The sequence below is a fragment of the Aquila chrysaetos genome, chromosome 5, assembly GCF_900496995.4.
Source record: "Aquila chrysaetos chrysaetos chromosome 5, bAquChr1.4, whole genome shotgun sequence".
Classification (NCBI taxonomy): Eukaryota; Metazoa; Chordata; class Aves; order Accipitriformes; family Accipitridae; genus Aquila; species Aquila chrysaetos.
The window spans coordinates 76,143,966-76,163,183 of NC_044008.1; the positions used below are offsets into that span (position 1 = coordinate 76,143,966).

Consider the following 19,218-nt stretch of genomic DNA (forward strand, 5'->3'; position numbering starts at 1 on the left):
GCCCCGCTCGGGGCAGCCCGACCCGGCCGGACCCGGCTTTCCCGGCTGGGAGAGGAGGGAGGGGGAAAGCGGGGGGGGGGGGGGGGGGGGGCCGCCGCCGGGCCGGCCGGGACTCTCCTCTTCTTAGAAGGAAAGAGCGTGAAGGGGAGCGGGAGGGGGCGGCCGCGCTGCCCGGAATGGGCCGGCGGTGGCTGGCGGCGCGCCGAGGCGGGCCGGGCCGGGCGGGGCGGCGGGAGGGCGCCGGGGAGCGTTACAAGAAGCCGCGCAGTTCCAGGAACCCGAGGGCGGGCTCTGCGCCCGCTATAAGAGGCCTCCCCGGGCAGCCCCAGCAGCTCCGCCGCTCGCCCGCCCGCCGCCGCGCACCGGTCCCGCCGCCGCCGCCGCCGAGACCGGCCCCGGCACCCGCGCCCCAGGTACGGCGCTGCCCGGGACGGGACCTCGGGAGGGGGGTGGCGGGAACCGGTGCGACCCGCGGGGAGGGATAGCCGGGCACCGGGAATGCCGGTGCCCCCCCTCGCTCCCCGGGAGGGGATAGCCCGGGACCGGGGATGCCGGTGCCGGAGATAGCCGGGGGCCAGCGGAGCCGGTGCCCCGCGGCGAGGCAATAGCCGGTGCTCCCCAGGGAGGGTGGTAGCCGGGGATGCCGGCGCCCCGGGAGGGCAATAGCCGAGGACCGGGAGTGCGGTGCCCCCCGGTGAGGGTGATAGCCGGGGATGCCGGCGCCCCGGGAGGACAATAGCCGGGGGGCCGGGGGTGCGGTGCCCCCCCGGGGAGGGTGATAGCCGGGGATGCTGGCGCCCGGGGAGGGTGATAGCCGGGGGCCGGGGATGCCGGTGCCCTGCGGGGAGTGAGACGGCCGGGGACCGGCAGAGCCGGTTTCCCCACGCACCCCACCCCCCCACCCCCGGCGAGGGAGCAGCCAGGGTCGGGGGATGCGGGTGCCCCGCGGGGGTGGGCGATAGCCCGGCACCGGGGATGCCGGTGCTCCCGGGAAGGGAGAGCTGGGGACCGGGGGTGCCGTGGCTCACCGCTGTCTCTGCCGCAGGTGATGGTGTAGCAGCGGCTGCTCCCGGCAGCAGCACCCCGAGCGCGCAAAGCTGGCTCCCTGCGCCATGGTCACCCACAGCAAGTTCCCCGCCGCCGGGATGAGCCGCCCCCTCGACACCAGCCTGCGCCTCAAGACGTTCAGCTCCAAGAGCGAGTACCAGCTGGTGGTGAACACCGTGCGCAAGCTGCAGGAGAGTGGCTTCTACTGGAGCACGGTGACGGGCGGCGAGGCCAACATGCTGCTGAGCACCGAGCCGGCCGGCACCTTCCTCATCAGGGACAGCTCGGACCAGCGGCACTTCTTCACCCTCAGCGTCAAGACGGAGTCGGGCACCAAGAACCTGCGCATCCAGTGTGAGGGCGGCAGCTTCTCCCTGCAGAGCGACCCTCGCAGCAGCCAGCCTGTGCCCCGCTTCGACTGCGTGCTCAAGCTGGTACATCACTACATGCCGCCCGCACCCTGCGCTGTCCCCGAGCAGCCGGGGGAGGCCCTGCACCCCAAGCGCACCTACTACATCTACTCGGGTGGCGAGAAGATCCCCCTGGTGCTGAGCCGCCCGCTCTCCTCCAGTGTGTCCACCCTGCAGCACCTCTGCCGCAAGACCGTCAACGGGCACCTGGACTCCTACGAGAAGATGACTCAGCTGCCGGCTCCCATCAAGGAGTTCCTCGACCAGTACGATGCCCCCCTCTAAGGGGCCGGCGGAGCGAGGTTACACGCTACAAGCACAAGAGCAGGGGACAGGCACAACACCCCACCGGTGCGGGGACTCGCAGGGCACACCAAGCCTCTCCCTCTGGGAAGGAGAGCAGGGGGACTGGGGCAAGCCGCCGTGGGCCCGGGGCTGTGGCCAGCACAGCCTGGCGCCCTTGGTGCTGGGGGGACCCGCCGAGGAAGCGCAACACCCCCTCTCCGTGGGGAAGGAGACTGCTCCGGTCGGACTGCGGATGTTACAGTGCGCCCAGCGCAGAGGCCTCCCTGTCGCAGCTGGGGAGAACCTGACGGCAAAGCCCCCGTGGGCTCAGGCAGCCAGGACGGCACCCGCGGCACGGGGTGATGTGCACCCCGGCAGCCGCATCCCCACTGCCGTGGTGGGACCACACCTGGGGGTGTCCTGGCAAGAGCCCCCTTCTGCCACCAGAGAACAGAAAGCACTGGAGTCCAGCTAGTGCCTGATCACTTTTCCTCGGTTTTAAGGGGAAGGTGTTTTTTGCCCGTAGTGTACTTTACCTCTTGCTGCCTCCTTGTGGGTGGAAGCTCCTTTCACACCAGGCCCCAGACTTGGAGGTCGCTGCCTTTTTCCCCTTGTTGCCATTTACCAGGGGACTAAGCCTTAATATTCTCCCTGCCCCATGGTCTGGGTTACTGCACATCGTTTGGTGACGCTGCGCGATAACAGTCCCGGTGACATGCCGTGAAGCCTGAGGGGAAACAGCGTGTCCTGACATCGCTGAGAGTCCCACACGACCGCGTCTGGAAGGAGCACCCTGGGGACCCGGTGCTGCTGCTGGACTGTTACTCCCGAGTGTTGCACCCCACCTCTGTCCGGCCGCTCCCTGCAGACCCTGGCCTTGCTGCTCTGTGGGGGCACTGATTCCCATGGGAATGCGGCAGGAGGATCCCCTGGAGCGCACTGTCTCGCAAGTGCTTTTCTGTGTCCGCCCGGAGAAGCGGTTGGGTTTTTCTGGCTTTTTTTTTTTTTTTTTTTTTTTTTTTAACCGAAGGGATGTTTACAGGCCAACGTGAATCACTGTCTTTTATAAAGATTCCATCTTCACCTCCAGCCTCGAGGGCTGAGCAAAACCATGCTTGAAAATTCAACCAAAACAAAACTCAGATGAAACTTTGCACATATTTATATTTATATTCAGAAAGGAAATGTTTCCATAATTTATAATAAAGAGCACTATTTTTTAATGAAAAACCTCAGATCTGGTTTGTTTCCTCCCCTGCACCCCCGAGGCCACTCAGGCCCCCGGCGTGACGCACGTCCCTCCCTGGCTGCTGCCCTCGCTGTGACGCCGGGATGGTGTTCACACCACGTAAGCGCCGGCTTCCTGGAAGCCGCTCTCTGTGCTGGGGTGATCCCGCCACGGTGACTCACAGCCCCAGCGCTCAGGTATGTCTGAGCCCCCCGACATCGCTCCGCCGGCCGGGCTGAGCCGTGAGGCACTGCGGGGACAGGACCCGCTCCTGGCTCCAGGCACGTGGTGCAGCCACAAACTGGCCCTGGACCGTGGGACACGGCCCATTGCCCTGGGCACGGTGGAGCCGAGTTGGTGGCCAAGGCTGGCCTGTGGCACAGCCCCGCTCCGCAGCGCTCGTGCCGCGATGTGCTGTGCTCTGCACCGCGTCCCTTCTGCCTCCCAGCCTGGCCCCAGCCCAGTTTTGGGAGGGGAAGGTGGAGGCGGTGTGTAATGGGGTGAAGAGCTGCGGGAACAGGGCACCGAGAGGTGCGGGGTTAGAAAAGGGTTTGTGGTACTTCCACTGCAAGCGCAGCGGGCTCAGGGGAGGGGGGGGGCTAAGCAGGAAGGCAGAGAGGGTTAAGCAGGGAGGCCGAGGTCCTGCTCACCCCCACGGCACAGAGTTAAAAGCTCCATCCCCGAGACGTTGGGGCTGCCCTGTGCAGACCCCAGCCTGGCCCAGAGCAGGTGCCTGAGGAAGGGTATGAGAGGAGGAAGAGGAGGGAGAGGATTTCCCCCGGCGGTCTCCCAGACCCCAGCAGCGCCTGGTCCCCTACTCTTGCATCCCTCAGAGGCACCAGCCGTGAGAGTGAGAACCAGATATGGGAATAAACCCGCAGCTCCAGCTGGCTGGAGAGGAGTGTGATGCCTGTATCTGGGGGGGCGTAGGGGAAACTCCTGGGAGGTGGGCAGCCCCCCACAACCCCGCAGAGCCCCCGACAGCAAGGATCAGACTGTGCCTGGGCACCCTGTGCTTCACAGCCCCTCCAGCGCCCGCACAGGCCCCGCAGCATCGCCAGCCCCGCACCGTGGGCACCGTGCCAGGCATCGAGCACCGTGCTCCCGCCTGGGGAACCCCAGCCGCTCGGAAAAGGCTTCCCTTAGGAATCACCCCAGAGCAGAGGGATGGCAAATGTGCCCGCTCGGGCCACAGGCACGGCACGGTCCCAGCGATTATTTTGGTGCTGCTCTCCAGGGCCATGGCTCGTGGGCTGCCAGGAAGCGCCGCACGGCCTGCCCGGGCACCCGCCGGAGCTATGCAAAGAATGTCCATGTGCACGGGTGGCCGCCCGCCAGGCCCTGCCGAGGCACATCCCCGACGTCAGGGCTCCCGGCAGCACTGGTGACTCCCGGCCTTGTGCCAGGGAACAGGGTGGGAGCAGTGCCGCGGGCAGAGCGGCCCCCGGCTGGCGGGAACCATCGCCCCTGCGGCGCTCACAGCACCTGGGGTGGGACCTGGAGCATCGCGGCTCTTGGGCGGAACAAGGCACGGCAGGGGATGGGGAACCGGGGCCCTGGGGGGGGGCCTGAGCACCCCCAGACCCCCGTCCCGGCAGAGCGAGGGGGTTCACAGCACCCGATGGTGGGGCAAAGCGGGGAAGCTGCCCTCCCTGGAGCAGCTGGGCTGCCTGCAGCAGCCCTGCCCAACAGCCCCGGCTGGACCCCAGCCTTCCCGTCCCTGCAGGAACGGCCCCAGCTTCACCGCTTCCCAGAAGGGCCCCGAGCGCCTGCGCCGCCGTTCGGGGGCCTCTTCCCTCCTGCTCAGGCCACAGCGGTGCTGCAACCCGCTGCTGAGTCGAGAGTCCGGGAAGCTCCGCCAGCCCCGCGGGTTTCTTGGAATAAACCCAACCTCGCGGCAGCGGTGACGCGGCGGCCGGCGGGCAAATCCCTGCCAAAGGTTTCACAAACCTCTCGCCTTCTCCAGAAAAGCCGAGCGGACTTGGCCCCGCGTTTCGTAAGCGGCCAATCGAGCGTGTCACGGGCAGCCAGTTCCCCTCTGCCCCACGGCAGGGGCAGGCTGAGCTCACCCCCCGCGGAGGCTTCCTGGACAGGGAAGGCGTTCTCGGCGGTGATTAGACCCCGTCGCTGCGCGGCGGTGCTGGGAGCCGGATGGGAAATGGGGCACAAGCACGGGGGGCCAGGAGTGGGGCTGGGACACCGCGGTCCTGCAGCTCCCCCCACCCCGTGTCTCTCGGGACGGGGCACCAGGCGGGTGCAATGAGGCTGCCCGCCGAGCCGGGGCTGAGCAGGGGATACCGCAGTCCCGCTCAGCCTGAGGCCCCGGCTCCCAACTGCCTGGCCAGGAGCATTTGGGCGATCAGCTGGCATCCCCAGAGAGAGACTCGGGGCAGCCTGAGGACCAGCCGGCAGCGAGCGCGGAGGCAGCCACAGCGAGCCAAGCCGGGCAACCCAGCAGCCGAGCAGGGTGCCCGGTCTCCTCGCTGTGCTGCAGCAGCCCTGGGATGGACCAGGCACCAGCACCGGCACTGGCACTGGCAGAGCACCCTGCCAGGCAGCAGCCCCAGGTGCCGTCCTCCCCGTGCTGGATGGGCAGCACGCGGCTGGAGGCTGAAGCCGCCCGCGGGCTTTCCTCTGTGCTGGGGCTGAGCCGGCACCAGCAGGGATGGGACAGGATGGGACGGGACAGGTCAGCCCGCAGCTCTGCTCTGCCTGCTCTGACCACGAACGACCCAAACCTGGCATGGCTGGACTGGGCAATCCAGTGCTGGCCCTGCACTGCCCGGGGCACTTTTAGGCAACTGCAGCCCCCTGCACCAACTGGCCAGCCTACAGCATGGGGCTGCAGGGCCCAGCCTGTTCCCAGCTGCCTCCCAGGTGGGAAGACTTCTGGCTCGTGCACATCTCCAGGCAGCTTGGGAGCCACAGGCTGAAAACCGGCAGAACTCACTGCGGCTGTAAGCACAGCCTGTCCCCAGTGCCACCACCTCCTCTGCGCTGTGACGGTGGCCATGCAGAGCAGGGTGAGAGCGAACTTGGCCACACGAGAGCCCGTTGAGGTGCTGGGGTGCAGGAGGGAGGTTGGGCAGGGACAGACAGCTGCCCCGCTGCCCCTGGAACCCCCCACCTTGCCCCAGCCTGGCTTTCCCAGAGGGGAGCAGAGCAGCTGCCAACGCTTCCCACCACGCCGCCGGCTTGTTACTGGCACCAGAAGGAAGTGTCCGCCAGGATGGTGAACCCAAACCCTGTGGGGTCAGGGGGTGCAGGAAACCTGCTCTGGTGCATGCCAGTATCTGCAGACCCAAAAACAGGAAACAACTGCAGCCTGCGATTGCCGCAGGCAGACAGCCCCTGGTGGGGCACGCAGCGCAGCAGTCACGGGGGCTCGGCCGGGCACTGCGGCTCTGCTGTGGGTACCCCAGCCGTGTGGCAAAGCACAGCCAGAGGCCATGCCCACGGAGCTGGACAGACCCACAAGGGCACCCCAGCCCGCACCGGGACCAGCAGCCTGCCCTGGGCCGCCGGCGTGCAGAGGGCAGCCCCGTCCCCTTTGCAGGAGCAGTGGCCGTGCCAGGAGGAGGGGACCTTCCCGCCCGGAGCACTCTTGTCCCACCTGGGCCACGCTGACTCCCTCCGGGCAGCATGCACAGGCAGGGTAGGATGCGGTGCAGGCGCCGGCCCCGTGCCGGCCCGTCCGAGAGAGCCCATGGGACAGGCTGGCTGTAGGGCAAGGCACGACCCACAGGCTGCGGTGGGAGGGAGGTGGCACCGTGTGGGGCACCCTAGGAGTGTCCCCCTGGCCTGGCTGGGCTGTCACCCAAGGGGCAGGTCACCTGCCAGCCTCTCCTGTCCTTGCACCCGGGACTCAGCAGTCACCCCGAGGAAGGTGGCAGTGAGCGGCAGCACCAGCGGCCACCGGGGCGACAGAGCCAGGCAGGGAGCTCGCCGCGAACACCCCGACCTCGCGGCACACCCCTCGCGCACTTCCTCCTGCCTCAGCTCCGCAGCGCCAGGACGTTCCCACATCCACCGCTGCGTTTCCCAGTAGGATGCAGGAAAGGGCTGTGCAGCAGCCGGGGACTTACTGTAAATGGCACCACCTGCTCTTTACATGGAGCACACGTAAACACAATTGCCACCACACGTGGCAATTCCTCTGCGGGCCAGGGCCATGGGGACGGTTGGGAACAGGGACTGAGACATCTGCTTCCCGGCATGCTGCTGGGAAGCACGAGCTCAGGCTTTGTGGCACAGCCCAGGGATGGCGCCGGCTGCCCCGGCTGCAGGCTCGGGACGGGTGATTGCTCCCTGCACCGGAGGAGGAGTGGGGCTGAACAGCCCTGCAGCTCGACGTTGCTGGGGCCCACGGGAGCCCCCTGGTCCCACGGCATCCCCTCATCTTGCCCCTCTGCCCCAGCAGGCACACACAGCGCAGCCCTGTGGTGTGGCACGAGATCCCTGGCCCCGGCAGGGGCTCGGCCGGCTCTAATCCATCCCGTCGCTGGCGCAGAGGAGGCAGAGCCTTGGCGGCCGGGGGAGCTGCGGGGGCTGCCTTGAGCACCTTCATCGCATGCCTGGCTTGGCCTCCAGCTCTTCCCGGCCTGGGCAGAGCTGCGAGCAGGCGGGGAGCGCAGGGCAGCAGCGGGACCCCCGTGCCCAGGCCAGGGTGTATTTTGGGATGCAGACGAGTCCAGAGGCCTGTGTACATCCCCATGGAAACCCCTCTCTGTTGCTGCTTCTCCAGCCAGGCCCACAGTCAGCTCGGAGGGAGCCAGCAGCTGCAGATTCCTCACTCCTTCCATCAGCAGCTCTGCAGGGCTGCCCTGCTCCGGCCCCCCCCCCGCCCAGCAGCCACATCCACCAGCTCACCGCTCCCCCTTGCCCGCCAGCCGGGCTGGGGGTCCCGCTGCCCTACTAGCCAGCACCGCCCTGAGCTTTGAGAGATGTGGACCCTTCACCTGCCCCACAGGATCCTGCGATGGAGCAGCCTCTCCCACCACCCCACAGCCACTGCCTGCCCATGCCCACTCCAGAGCCTGCCAGGGCTCGGTCCTGCACCCCAAGACCACTGGCCACGGCGCGGGGCAGAGCTCTCGCTGCCCAGGCAGAGGCGGGTGTTCAGAGTGGAAAAAAACCCCGGTGCGGTTCCACAGCCCGGGAGGAAGTTTTTATCCCAGCAGCGGCAGCTGGAGCCCGAAGAAAGTCTTGACATTTCAGAGGAAGGTTTCAAACAAAGCCGCGTTGCTGTGGCAATGGCAGCCGCAGGCCCCCCCCGCCCCGTCCCACGGCTGGGGACACAGCCAAGGCAGAGGGAGCAGCAGCCCAGCACCGGTGGTGCCTGGGCTGCAGGGTGGGCGGGGCGGCCGTGGGCCACGTCCTGCAGTCCCAGCCCTGCCCCAGTGCTGGGGCCGGAGGGTCCCACTGCCACATGCCACCTGCACCGTCCCCGGGAGGGCCATGCCCAGGGTGGGTGGAGGGTGCCGGCACACAGGCAGACCCCGTCCCACGCTCTCCCTGGCATCAGCCCTCTCCCACTCCCCGGCCAGCAGCCCCAGCCTGGGCCCGCACTGCTCTTGCACCTGCATTTGCAGCGAGCGGCGAGGTGCCTGCCACCGATGTGGTCACTGCTGGCCATGGGCATGCCGATGGCACGTCATGGGAGGTCCCCATGGGTGCTTCGGGCTGCAGGCTGCCGGCTGCCTTGGGTGTGTTTGCCCAGCACAGTGCAGAGTCCTTGGATGACCCTGGCAGAGCAGCCATGGGCAGGTGCCAAACCCCAGCCCTGGAGCATCCCTTGGCCTTGCATCAGCCCTGGCCTCGGCCCCAGCGCAGGAGCAGGCAGTGGCAATGCCGCACACGCAGCTGGGGACGGGGGTCCTGGATGTGGCACCCTGCATCCATAGGGCTGGCGATGCTGCTCCCAGTCCAGCCCTGCCCGCCTACCCCCTCCCCACCGGCGCACGATGCCAGGCAGCCCAAAGGTCCCCGCAAGCGTGGTGGGCTGTGCCTGTCCCACGGCTCCCGGGGCCCCTTGGCAGAGAGCAGCTCCAACCTGCGCCAGCCATGCTGGGGGCGATGGGCGGAGGTGGTGCCGTGCTGGGCGAAGACTGGGCGTGCAGCTGGCAGAGGGCACAGCTGGAGCAGATGTTCCCTAGAAAGACCCAAGGGCCCCGTCTCAGCATTTAACGAGTGGGAATGGGAGCGAGCACTTTACTGTAATTCCAGCAATTACATTGTTCATCCTTGGCAGACGACACCAGTTGGTGTCCAGCGCCATGGGATCACGATAAGCCACCTGGCACGGAGACTTGGCAGCGCGCCGTGCCGCCGGGCAGCCAGCCAAGGCAGGGCAATAAAGGGCTGCAGAGCGAGGTGCGAGGTACGGTAAGGGCCCGCCCCAGGAGTTCCTGTCACTGGCACAGCCCCAGCGCACAGGTGCCGACCGGGAGGGCCCTGGTGCCTGCGGGTGCCTGCTGAGCCTGCAAGACCAGGGATCCCCAGCCCTGCAGCTCCAGGGAGCGGAGATGCTGCACGGCGGGAGCGGAGATGCTGCACGGCGGGGGCTTGGCAGCCTCTCTGCACCGCGGCAGCCCCTGCGCCCGTGCAGACTTGCTGAGGCTGCCGGCAGAAGGATGCTCCAGCCGCGCGAGTGGCAGGGAGGGCTTGGGGCGGCGAGGTGCCGGCAGGCTGGAGGAGACCCCCCCCACTTGCCGGGTGCAGGAGGGGGCTCGGGGACGGGGCGCAGGCTGCACTCGAGGGCCCGTCACCCCTGGTGTCCCCGGGTAACTGGCATCGCACCCAGCCAGCACCTCCCCAGCCCCTGCTTGCCGGTTGCTGCTGCTTCCAGGCAGGCGCTGCCCCCGGGCTCTCTTTCCCTGCATCACCCGCCCGCCCTGGCCCAGTCACCACATCTGCCGGGTGGTCCCCGCCGGTGCCCGGGGCCATGCGGGAGCAAGGGACAGTTGGCACCCAAGGGACGGGAGTGTGAGCCCTGCTGAGTCATCACTTTGCTGTTCTCGTTTTTCCATGGTGCTGTTGTGCAGTTTGCTGGAAGCCAGCTAAGAGCCATGACTAATCTGTTCTCAAAACAAGCACAAAGAGAGCAGGGAGGTTTGTGCAAACCCCGCGGGGAAGAGAGGCTGAATCACAGCGTGGGGCTGGGGGAGGCGAGCAGCCGGGAGCAGCTGGGAATGCCCAGCCACGGAGCAGCCCTGCGGGCAGCACCTGCGTGCGGTGGGCACAGCCCTGGGGCTGGGCAGGGGCAGCGAGGACCCCCGACCTCCCCTCCCATCCTCTCCCCATGCGGTGCAGTTGAGCCAGGCAGGGCCGGGGTGCAGGCGGCGTGCCGGGGCGGGGTGAAGCAGGCAGCGCAGGCAGGTGTGGGCCATCAGTGCTCGGAAACAGACGTGCAGTCACCAGGGTCATGCAGTTGCCACAGGGTCGGGGCTCCCATCCTGGTCATTTCTGCCCTGCAGGGAAGCCACCGGCTGGGGAGGCCAGGGAAGGAAGTGCAGGAGTTTGCTCTGGCCGGAATCGGGCATCCATTGATTTGCTGTTATTAAAACCAGAGCTGCTGTCGGGAACTCTGCAGCCTGGCTGCCCTCGCGTGTGCTTCCTGGAAAGGGCCATCCCGCGTGCCTTCGCCGGTGGGGGACGGTCCCCCCAAAGCACCTGGTCGCGGCACTGGCCCACGCCGGGTTCGGGTGGCAGCTGGGGCAGGGGAGGCTCCCGCGGGGACGGGAGCCGGGGAGTCAATTCTGCGCTTGGTGCCCACCTCTCCGCTGCCCGGCGGCTCTCAGCCCCCCGCCGCCCCTGGCCCTCCTCAGCTCGCCCGGCACCCCCAGTGCTGCCCACGGGGCTCGGGGCAGCCCCGTCACCCCGCAGCGGGTGCTGGTGGTGGCGCGGGCACAATGGCAGTCACGGCCCCTTTCTTCATCTGCTGGGCTGAAGAGGGTTTACTGGAGAGGCAAAGTCATCGCTTCCAGTGGCGGATGAATCACCCCTGTCAGGAATTCTGCCCGGGGGCTTTTCTGTAAGAGCGTGGAATTTCGACATGATGGAGGGCCGCCGCTGCCATGCCCTCCCAGCCGTGCGGGTCCCTCCTCCTTGCACAACCTCCCGCTGGGGTTCCTATTCCCAGCCCTGGCCCCGCAGCTGCAGCAGCTGCCGAGGGGCCCCAGGCACAGGCACCCCGGCATGGGTGGTCCCAGCCCACGGCAAGAAGCGGGGTCCTGGGAGCCGCCGGAGCCAGCTAGGGGGTCAGGATGAGCCCGGGTTCCCAGCGTGGCGTAGGTGCCCACAGCCACAGAGCTGTGCACCCCGGTGTCCCACATGGCTGCCCCAGCCATAAGCAGGTCCCTGTGGGGCCGTGGGCTTGCCGGTGCCGCCTGTGCTCAGCACCGTGTAGCCAAGGCTGCTGGCGGGCTGTCGCCGTGGCGGTCGTCTGCGGTTGGGAGCCCCCAGCTGCATTTGCACCCACAAGCAGGTGCCGACAGAGGGGAAGTGGCGGGTCCCAGCCAAAGTGGGTGCACCGTCTCAGCAGCAGCACCTTCCCTCTGCCCCAACCGGGCACATCCCGCCCCCATTAGCGCTGGCGGCACCCCAGACCGACGGGAGCGGAGTGGGGGACGCCGGCGGGGCAGAGGTGTGCAGCCACGGATGGAGGGGCAGCTCCCAGCAGACACCCGCCCGATGCTCCCGCCACCATCCTGGTGCCATTCTGCTGCAGGGTCACGGCAGGCGGACACTGCTGACCTAGGGGGACACCACCGGCCTGGGGGCTGCCCCAGCATGGGCTGCTGCAGCCTCTGGGCCAGGCTACGGCTGGAGGGGAGGCAGGGAGGGGGCCAGGGGCCGGGGCTTTCCCGGCAGCCAGCAGTGATCCCAAAGGAGCCCAGCTGGTCGGTGGGGCCAAGCCGGGGCTGGGGTTTCTCTCAGTTTCCACACGCTGCATAAACTTTCTTTCAGAGTGAGAGCAGAGGGGTTTCGTGATAAGGGGGGAAGCACACTCAGAGCAGGAACTGAAATGTCACTTTTGAGACTGGTGGCTCTTCCCCAAGCCAGCCACCCGGCACAGCTTCGCCGCTCTCCTGGCAGCATTGCAGTAAAGGAGGCTGCCGGAGCAGGGGCTGGCCCTGCCGCACGCCCAGCCCAGCCCGCCAGGACCTGGCGTATGCTCCGGCTGTGCACACAGCGTGGCCCCGCTCTCTCCAGCATCCTGCTGCGGCCCGCACCTGCACAGGCTCGTCCCACGTCCCACCATGACAGCCTCTGCAGAGCCTCAGCCCCACCGATCCCCACGGCCAGGGCAGAGCTGAGCCCAGCCCCGCAGCCTCCTCCTTCGCTCAAAACCTCTGCTGCCCAACCAGCCTGCTCGCCCTCGGGGGCTCTGCCTCAGGCTCTACCAGCATGCCAGGGCTGGCCCTGGGGGCCAGAGCAGGGGGACATGGTGGCCAGCATGCAGGAGAGGTGAGTGGGCTCAGACAAACCCACCAGGCAGACGAAGCCGGCAGGAGCCCCTGCGAGTGAAAGTGAGCCCCAGCCCAGTCTGTGGCCGCAGCAGCTGCACCGCGGTGAGCACGGTGTGGCGGGGACGGTGCTGGTTCCCCAAACGTGCTGTCCCACAGGTGAGGCGAGCAAACAGCCCGGCTGCCCCCAGCCCCACAGGACCCATGCTGGTGAGGCAAGCGCATCATTGTGGGAAACTGGAGATAACAGGTCCCGCTTCCCGGTGCCTCCTTTCCTGGACACAGAGCTGCTGGGAGCAAAACGCACAAGAGCCCATTCCCAGGAGGCCCTTCTTGATGCAAATCTCCTCCGTGCCCCACTCTGGGCATCCCAGTGAGGCTCCCGGCCAGGCTCAGCCCCGCACGGCCAGTGTCCCTGGTGGGGAAGGGACGGCCGTTCCAGGCAGGGCAGCCCAGCACTATGTGGGGGTCACAGGGCTCGCAGCCTTTGCAGCCTCCCTGCGCCAGCCGGGCACATCTGCTGCAGGCAGCTTCGGTGCGATGGGCCCACGTGCAGGCCCTGCCACCACTGTGTTGCTTCCCGGCAGGGGCCAGCCGCCGTGCGGTAGCCACCAGCCACAGCTGCAGCGATGCTTCCCGGAGGGCTGGGTAATTTGCCTGCCCTGCTTTGCATGCCTGAGGCTACCCCGGGGGCAGGGGGACGCAGGGTGTGCAGCACGCCTGGTGTGGGAGGCACAGCCGTGGCCCCCAACCCACGGCAAGACAGGCAGGGGGGGCAAAGCCACCCCCGGCCCAGCACACTGAGCACCCAACAGCCTCTCCGTGTCTGGAGGAAGGGAGGTGGGGGATGTGGGGATGGATCAGGACACCGGCTGTGGGAAGCTGCTTTATTTTGCTTTACACTTTCTGCCATTCCTGGAAACAAACAGCTGGAGGGGCCACTCTGACCTGCCTGCTGGGAAGCAGCCTCGGCCGCCTTGGCCTCTGCCCCTCTCCGCCCTGCCAGGATGCTTCATGCCCAGGGGCTGCCTGCAACTCCCCGAGGAGCCGCTCCTCGCCCAGAGGGTCTCACACGCTGTGGCTGCCAAGCCCAGCCTGCCCCTGAACTCATCCAACCGCCCTGAAACCTGGGGGAATGTTCATGCCTCAGTGTCACAAAGCAACCCCAGCCCCACTGGCTGGGACGGCTGCACTCGGGCCCCCTTCTGCTGCATGCAGCACTCGCGAGCCCGTGGGCTGCGATCCCGTGCACAGAGGCTGAGCAGCTCCATCCCAACCCTGAGCCGCCTGCGGGCTGCAGTCCTGCACACCGAGGCTGAGCAGCTCCATCCCAGCAAGCCCCACGCATTAGCACCAGGTTGATTTATAGAAATCCGATGGCTGGGGCTGCCAGTGCCTCCTGCCAAACCTCATTAACGGCTGGCCTGGGAGCAAGGCAAACAGCTCGTGCAGCAACAAGGAAATCCTTGTTTAAGCATTTCTGGCCATGCAGGGCCCTTCCCCTCACGCCCAGGGGAGGAGGAGGAGGAGGAGGAGGGGGGTGGTGGTGATGGTGCAGGCCACAAGCCCCAAGCTGGCACCACCTTGGCAGCCACAAGGAAGGAGATGCAAGGGGACATAGTGCGGTCTGCACAGGGAGAGAGCCCCCAGGACGGGCTGTGAGCCGGGAGGGAGCGGGAAGCCACAGAGGCACGGTGGGGGGCAGAGGGCTCCCACGCTGCAGCACCGAGGTCTGCCCTCCTTGCACCGCCACAGCAGCACTACTAACCCATGGGGACACAGGGACACCAGGGTGCCAGCAATGGGTGACCAAGGGCTGGCTCACAAGGGCACTGCTGCTCAGCTGACAGCTTCAGGCAGCCGAAGGGCTTCGTGGCTCACTCCTGCCCCTCTGTCTGGGGCCACCAGCTGGCCCCCTGTGCTGTGCCATGCTGTGCCGTGCCGTGCCGTGCCATGTCATGCTGTAGGGCAGAGCTCTGCCAGGGCTGGCCGAGGCTGTCCCAGAGGGATTCACCAGTCCACCCTGCGCAGAGCAGCCTGGAGGGAGCTGGGGTAGGATCCTGCCTGCCCCTCAGTGCCCCCTGCTCCCACCCACGCTGGGTTCCCAGCACAAAGCACTGTCTGTGGGTGCAGTGAGCTCTGGGCACACGGAGCTGCTGGGAGGCCGTGGGAGCTGGTGATGGCATGCCTGCCCCGCGGCAGGCATGGGGCACCAGCATGGCTGGCCCGCAGACCTGGCACCGGTGAGCTCCAAAGCAGCCTCAGCGACCTGCATCCGCCTGCCCCACATGTGGCTCAGGATCTATTTCATCATCTGGAGAAAAGCATTTACTGCCAATAAACGGGCTAATTAATTCTCCTCAAAGACCTCTCAATTATTCATCTCAGGCCACAGAGAAAACAATTACAGCACTTACCTCAGCCCTGGCTTGGCCAGTGCAGCAGCCAGCATGGGGCCACGGCTGGCGGCAGGCAGGGCACGGCCGGGGCCGGCCCGGCACAGCTGCCATCACAGAGCCCCAGCTCCCGGTGCCTGGCCAGCCCCGGCTTTGCCCACCCGGCAGGAGCAGCCCTGTGGAGCTCAGGGGAAGGGCTGCTGAGCTAGCAAAGCCACCCAGCCCAGAGCCATCACCAGCAGCAGTGCTCTCCCAGGGTGACCCCGAGAGCTTCTCCCAGCACTAGGGCTCAGGAGCAAGGGGACCTACCCAGTCTCCTGCACCGCTTATTGCCGCAGGCGCGTCCCATGGGTCTAACCCCAATCTGCCCACGTGGAGCCAGAGCCGCTGCATCCCATCCACCGAGGACATGGGAGCAGTTTGCTCCCTCCTCACCACCCACCTGCAGTGGTGTCCTCTCCCCATCCTTGTCGAGCAGCCCAGCCGCCCTCACCACCTCCACCCAAGGACACACACCTTTGAGCCGTGGCCAGACCCAACTGTGGGTGCCCGCGGCAAGCATGGGCTCAGCCTGCATGCCCCAAGAGCTGGCTCCCAGCACTGCCCAGCCCCGCGCAGCCCATTGCTCCTGCTGGGCTGGGGCTGGGCAGGACCCCATCCCACCTGAGGCCGCCCAGGGGCCAGGCTGTGCTGGGGTCCCCCTTGGAGAGGGGCTTTTTTCCCAGATGGTTCTGCAGCTCCTTGGCCCTTGGGATGCTCCTTCTGCCCCACAGTGGGGTTGAGCCCCTGCTCCCTCTGCATCAGCTGCACCTCGAGAAGGAAAACCCGTTGCACTGCTGGCACCGTGAGCTCGGGGGTCCCTTCCCGTGGTCCGGCCGGACCACCCCCGCGCAGGATGCGGGCGCAAAAGCCTCCCGGGGCCGGGGTCCGTGTCAGCTCTCTCCCACTCACCTCCCCGGTGCACGGCGGGTCAGGCTGCTCTAGCACTGCCGTCCCGCCGCCCCCCGGGACCCCCCCCCCGGCCCCCCGGGGAGCGGGGGCATCGCTGACCCGGGGCGGGCGGCCGGAGCCCCCCTGCGCAGCTCCGCGGGGCGCCCGGCCCCGGGCTCGGAGCCACCGGCCGGGGCAGCGCGGGGGGCCCCGGGCGGCGGCGGGGCCGGGCCGGGAAGGGTTAAGGGCGGCCCGCGCCCCCCCGGCGGCCGAGGGGCGGGCCTGTCGGGAAGCCGGGATTTCTGCGGTGGTTTTACTGGAAAAGTTGTTGCCGGCGGAGGGAGGGGTCACCCGAGCAGCCCCGGCAGGTTGGGGACGGGGGGACCGGCCGGCACCGCGCCTCCCGCCAGCTCCGCTCCGCTCCCGCGGGCCGGGCCGGCCGCAGCCCCGGGGACCGGCAGCATCCCCCGGGCTCCGGCTGCTCCGCCGGCCCCCGCGGGGCTCGCTGCCGGGACGCGGCACAAGCTCGCCCCGGCTGCCGGCCGGCGGCCTCCCCGGCACACCGCTCCCACCGCTGGGGCGAGGGACGGCCCCGGCCAGCCCGGGGACCAGGGCCACCAGCTGCCGCCCGCCCGGGGGCTCTGCCCGCCGTGTCCCGTGCCGGTGCCCCGTGGGGAACAACGGGCCCTGGACCACAGCGACGGCAGTCGTGGCCAAAGCTCACTCAGTGCTGGCCAGCCCCGCCGGCCCTCCTCCGGGCAGTCCCACCCCACCTGGTTGGGGTGGCAGTGCCCGCCGGGTGCGTCCCATCAGGGCCGTCGAGGGTTTGGTCTGGGCTCAGGCTCGTTTGGATACCGTGTGTGCGAGCAGCCACCAGCACACGCCCCAGGTAGCCCGGGCCCAACATGTCAACGGCGCCTTTACACCGGGACAGCGACAGGCTGAGGCCAGCAGAGAGGGCAGCGCCCATCCCTCGGTGCCGCGTCCACCCCCAGCACGGCCTGGCACCGGTCGCGGCGTGGCACGGCACGCTGGACGCCTGGCTGTGCCCCTGGCAGGCTGAGCCAGGAGCCCAGCACGTCCCAGCGCTTCCAGGCATCGCTCCATGTTTCCCGACAGTAGGAAATCACTTGGCTCCGCAGCTCCTACCCCTCCGGGGATGATTGATGGTGGCTCCCCCCTGCCTGGGTGGGAGCGGGGCCCTCCAGGCCAGCCAGCCCCAGCGCACAAGGACGAGCTATGGCAGCCCGCAGCGCAGGCAGCGCAGGCAGCGCGGCCGCGGTGCCAAAGCAGCCCAGCAGGAAAACACCCCCGAGCTCATGGCAAGCACTTTGGGGTTGCTGCCAGGCCCCGCAGCCAGCCGCAGGCATCTGGCACAAGACGCCCAGGGCACCACCTGTGCCACCGGCACTCCCGTGCCCGCAGCCCCCACCCAGCCCAGCCTGCAGCCCGCCGGCTCTGCCGGGAGGCCGGCAGCAGAGTGCCAGCCGCCAGCCCTGACCCCAGGGCAGCCATGTGAGCCGGGGGGCAGGCGGCTCGGCCCCAGCCCCGCGATGGCCAAGGAGGCACAGCCCCACCGGTGCTGGCCACCATGCCTCCCCCAGCCCGCAGCCCCTCCTGAGGCACCCGCAGAGGGGACGCGTGTCGAGGCTCAGCCCCAGGGCTGGGGGCCGGGACGTGCAGCTGGGCGAGCGGGCAGAGCCTGGCAGCGGCTGCTCGCAGGGCTGCCTGTGGGGCCGGGGGCAGGGGGAGCCCGGCCGGCTCCGGGAATCGCCCCGGCGGCTGCCAGGCCTGTGGCAGGGAGGGCGGGGGGGAAACCCGATCCTCCCCGGCGGGACCTGGGCTCCGCTCCCCGCTCCCGGCCAGGCCTCTGCTGCTAATTTTAGCCCTGGGGAGGCACCGCCGGAGCATGAGCTCAGCCCACCGCGGCTGCACGTTCGGTGGGGCCGGGAGCCGCCGGCGGCGCTGGCAGGTGGCGGCCGCGGGAGCCGTGGCACAGCGCGGCCCTGGGCGAGCCCCCGGGCGAGCCACCCCAGCCGCTGGCCGAGCCCCTGCCGAGCCGCCGGCCAGGCGCCGGAGCTGCCATCCCGCTGCCCACACGCCTGCGGCCTTGGCTCGGCCAGCCCCACACGTGGCCACGAGCCCTCCCGCCGGCCCCAGTGCTGGCCCCGCTGAGCCCCAGCATGGCCCTGCTGGGCCCTGTACGGTCGGGGGAGCTCGTTGGGTGTCGGTGAGACCCCTGAGGCAGTGGGGCTGGCAGGACGTGGGGCTCCATGGGGGAGACCCTGCCACGCTGCAAGGTCCTGCAAAGGATGTGGCTGCCTCCCAGCGAAGGAGTCCCTGCGTGGCTGTGGACCCCAGGTCCTACCTGGGGTGGGGGGGGCTGCACAGCGCACAGCCCCGAGCCACCCCCTCAGGTCTCTGAAACCAGCACTTGCAGGGACTGAGACAAGAGGCACGGCCAGGACAGGTGCTCTCCCAACACCAGGAACGGTGCTGCAGCCAGCCCTGCGGGGCACCCCAGGGCCACCCCTGCCAGGAGCAGCAGGAGCGGAGGGGTGGGCAGCTGGGGAGGCCACAGCTGAGGGATGCTCCAGCCAGCTGGCCATTCCCGAGGGAGCAGAGAAAGTGGCTCCGGAGCCTGCCCTGCCCTAGGGCAGCTGCCTCAGACACAGTGGGGTCCCCAGCCCAGGGCCCAGCGGCTATACTTCCCCCCCAGCCCTTCACCTGCAGCGTGACCAGCCGGGCTGCCCAGCACTTACTGGAAGAGGAAGCTGCTGGGAAGGCAGCGCGTGCAGGAGGGCAGCTTTGGGGAGGCTCGGCTCGGCTCAGCAGCCGGCAGAGCTCGGCTGTCCATGCTCCCAGGTCCAGGGCCAGTAACGGGAAGCGTCTGCTCTCAGTGACGGTAAATCAGATCGGGGAGATTAGAGGCCTTTTTGCCTAATCATGAGCAGCTTGAAGTTGGAGGACAAGTTCCTGGAACAAAGAGGAAATGGAGGCAGTAAATAAAGAAAAACTGTTAACATGTGGCCCTGTGTGTGAAAAACGTCCCTGTGAAGGACTGTTTATGGCTCACTCATCTGCAGGGCTGACAGAACAGGCTGCTGCGGGAGGTGGTGATGAGGCCCCGCATGCAGGGGTGCAGGCAGGACGGCAGGCGTGCAGGCAGCCAGCCGGGGCAGCTGCGGGGGGCTCTCGGATCGGGGGGAGAGCTGGGGGGGGGCCGAGGCCATGTTGTGGCACGTGGCAGAGGGAGGAAGATGGCAGCAGCATCGCGGGGGCCATGCCACAGGCAGCTGGACGGGGCTGTCAGGGAGGCTGCGTGCACGGGGAGGCAGTGACACAGCACGTGCACCAGGCGGGCAGGGGCCAGGCAGCATGTGGTCCCCGAGGGGAAGGAGGGCACCCGAATGCACCTGCCCCACTGCTCCCCTGGCAAGTGCCAGGAGAGGTGC

The 19,218-nt window shown here is 68.3% G+C and overlaps 1 protein-coding gene across 1 annotated transcript; it reads left to right on the forward strand.

Moving 5' to 3' along the window:
* Nucleotides 1-347: 347 nt before the first annotated feature.
* Nucleotides 348-2,972, forward strand: SOCS3 (suppressor of cytokine signaling 3). The gene is made up of 2 exons (XM_030013134.2): nt 348-413; nt 1,046-2,972. The coding sequence occupies exon 2, from the start codon at nt 1,113-1,115 to the stop codon at nt 1,740-1,742; it is 630 nt and encodes a 209-aa protein (XP_029868994.1). The 5' UTR covers nt 348-413; nt 1,046-1,112; the 3' UTR covers nt 1,743-2,972.
* Nucleotides 2,973-19,218: the final 16,246 nt, after the last annotated feature.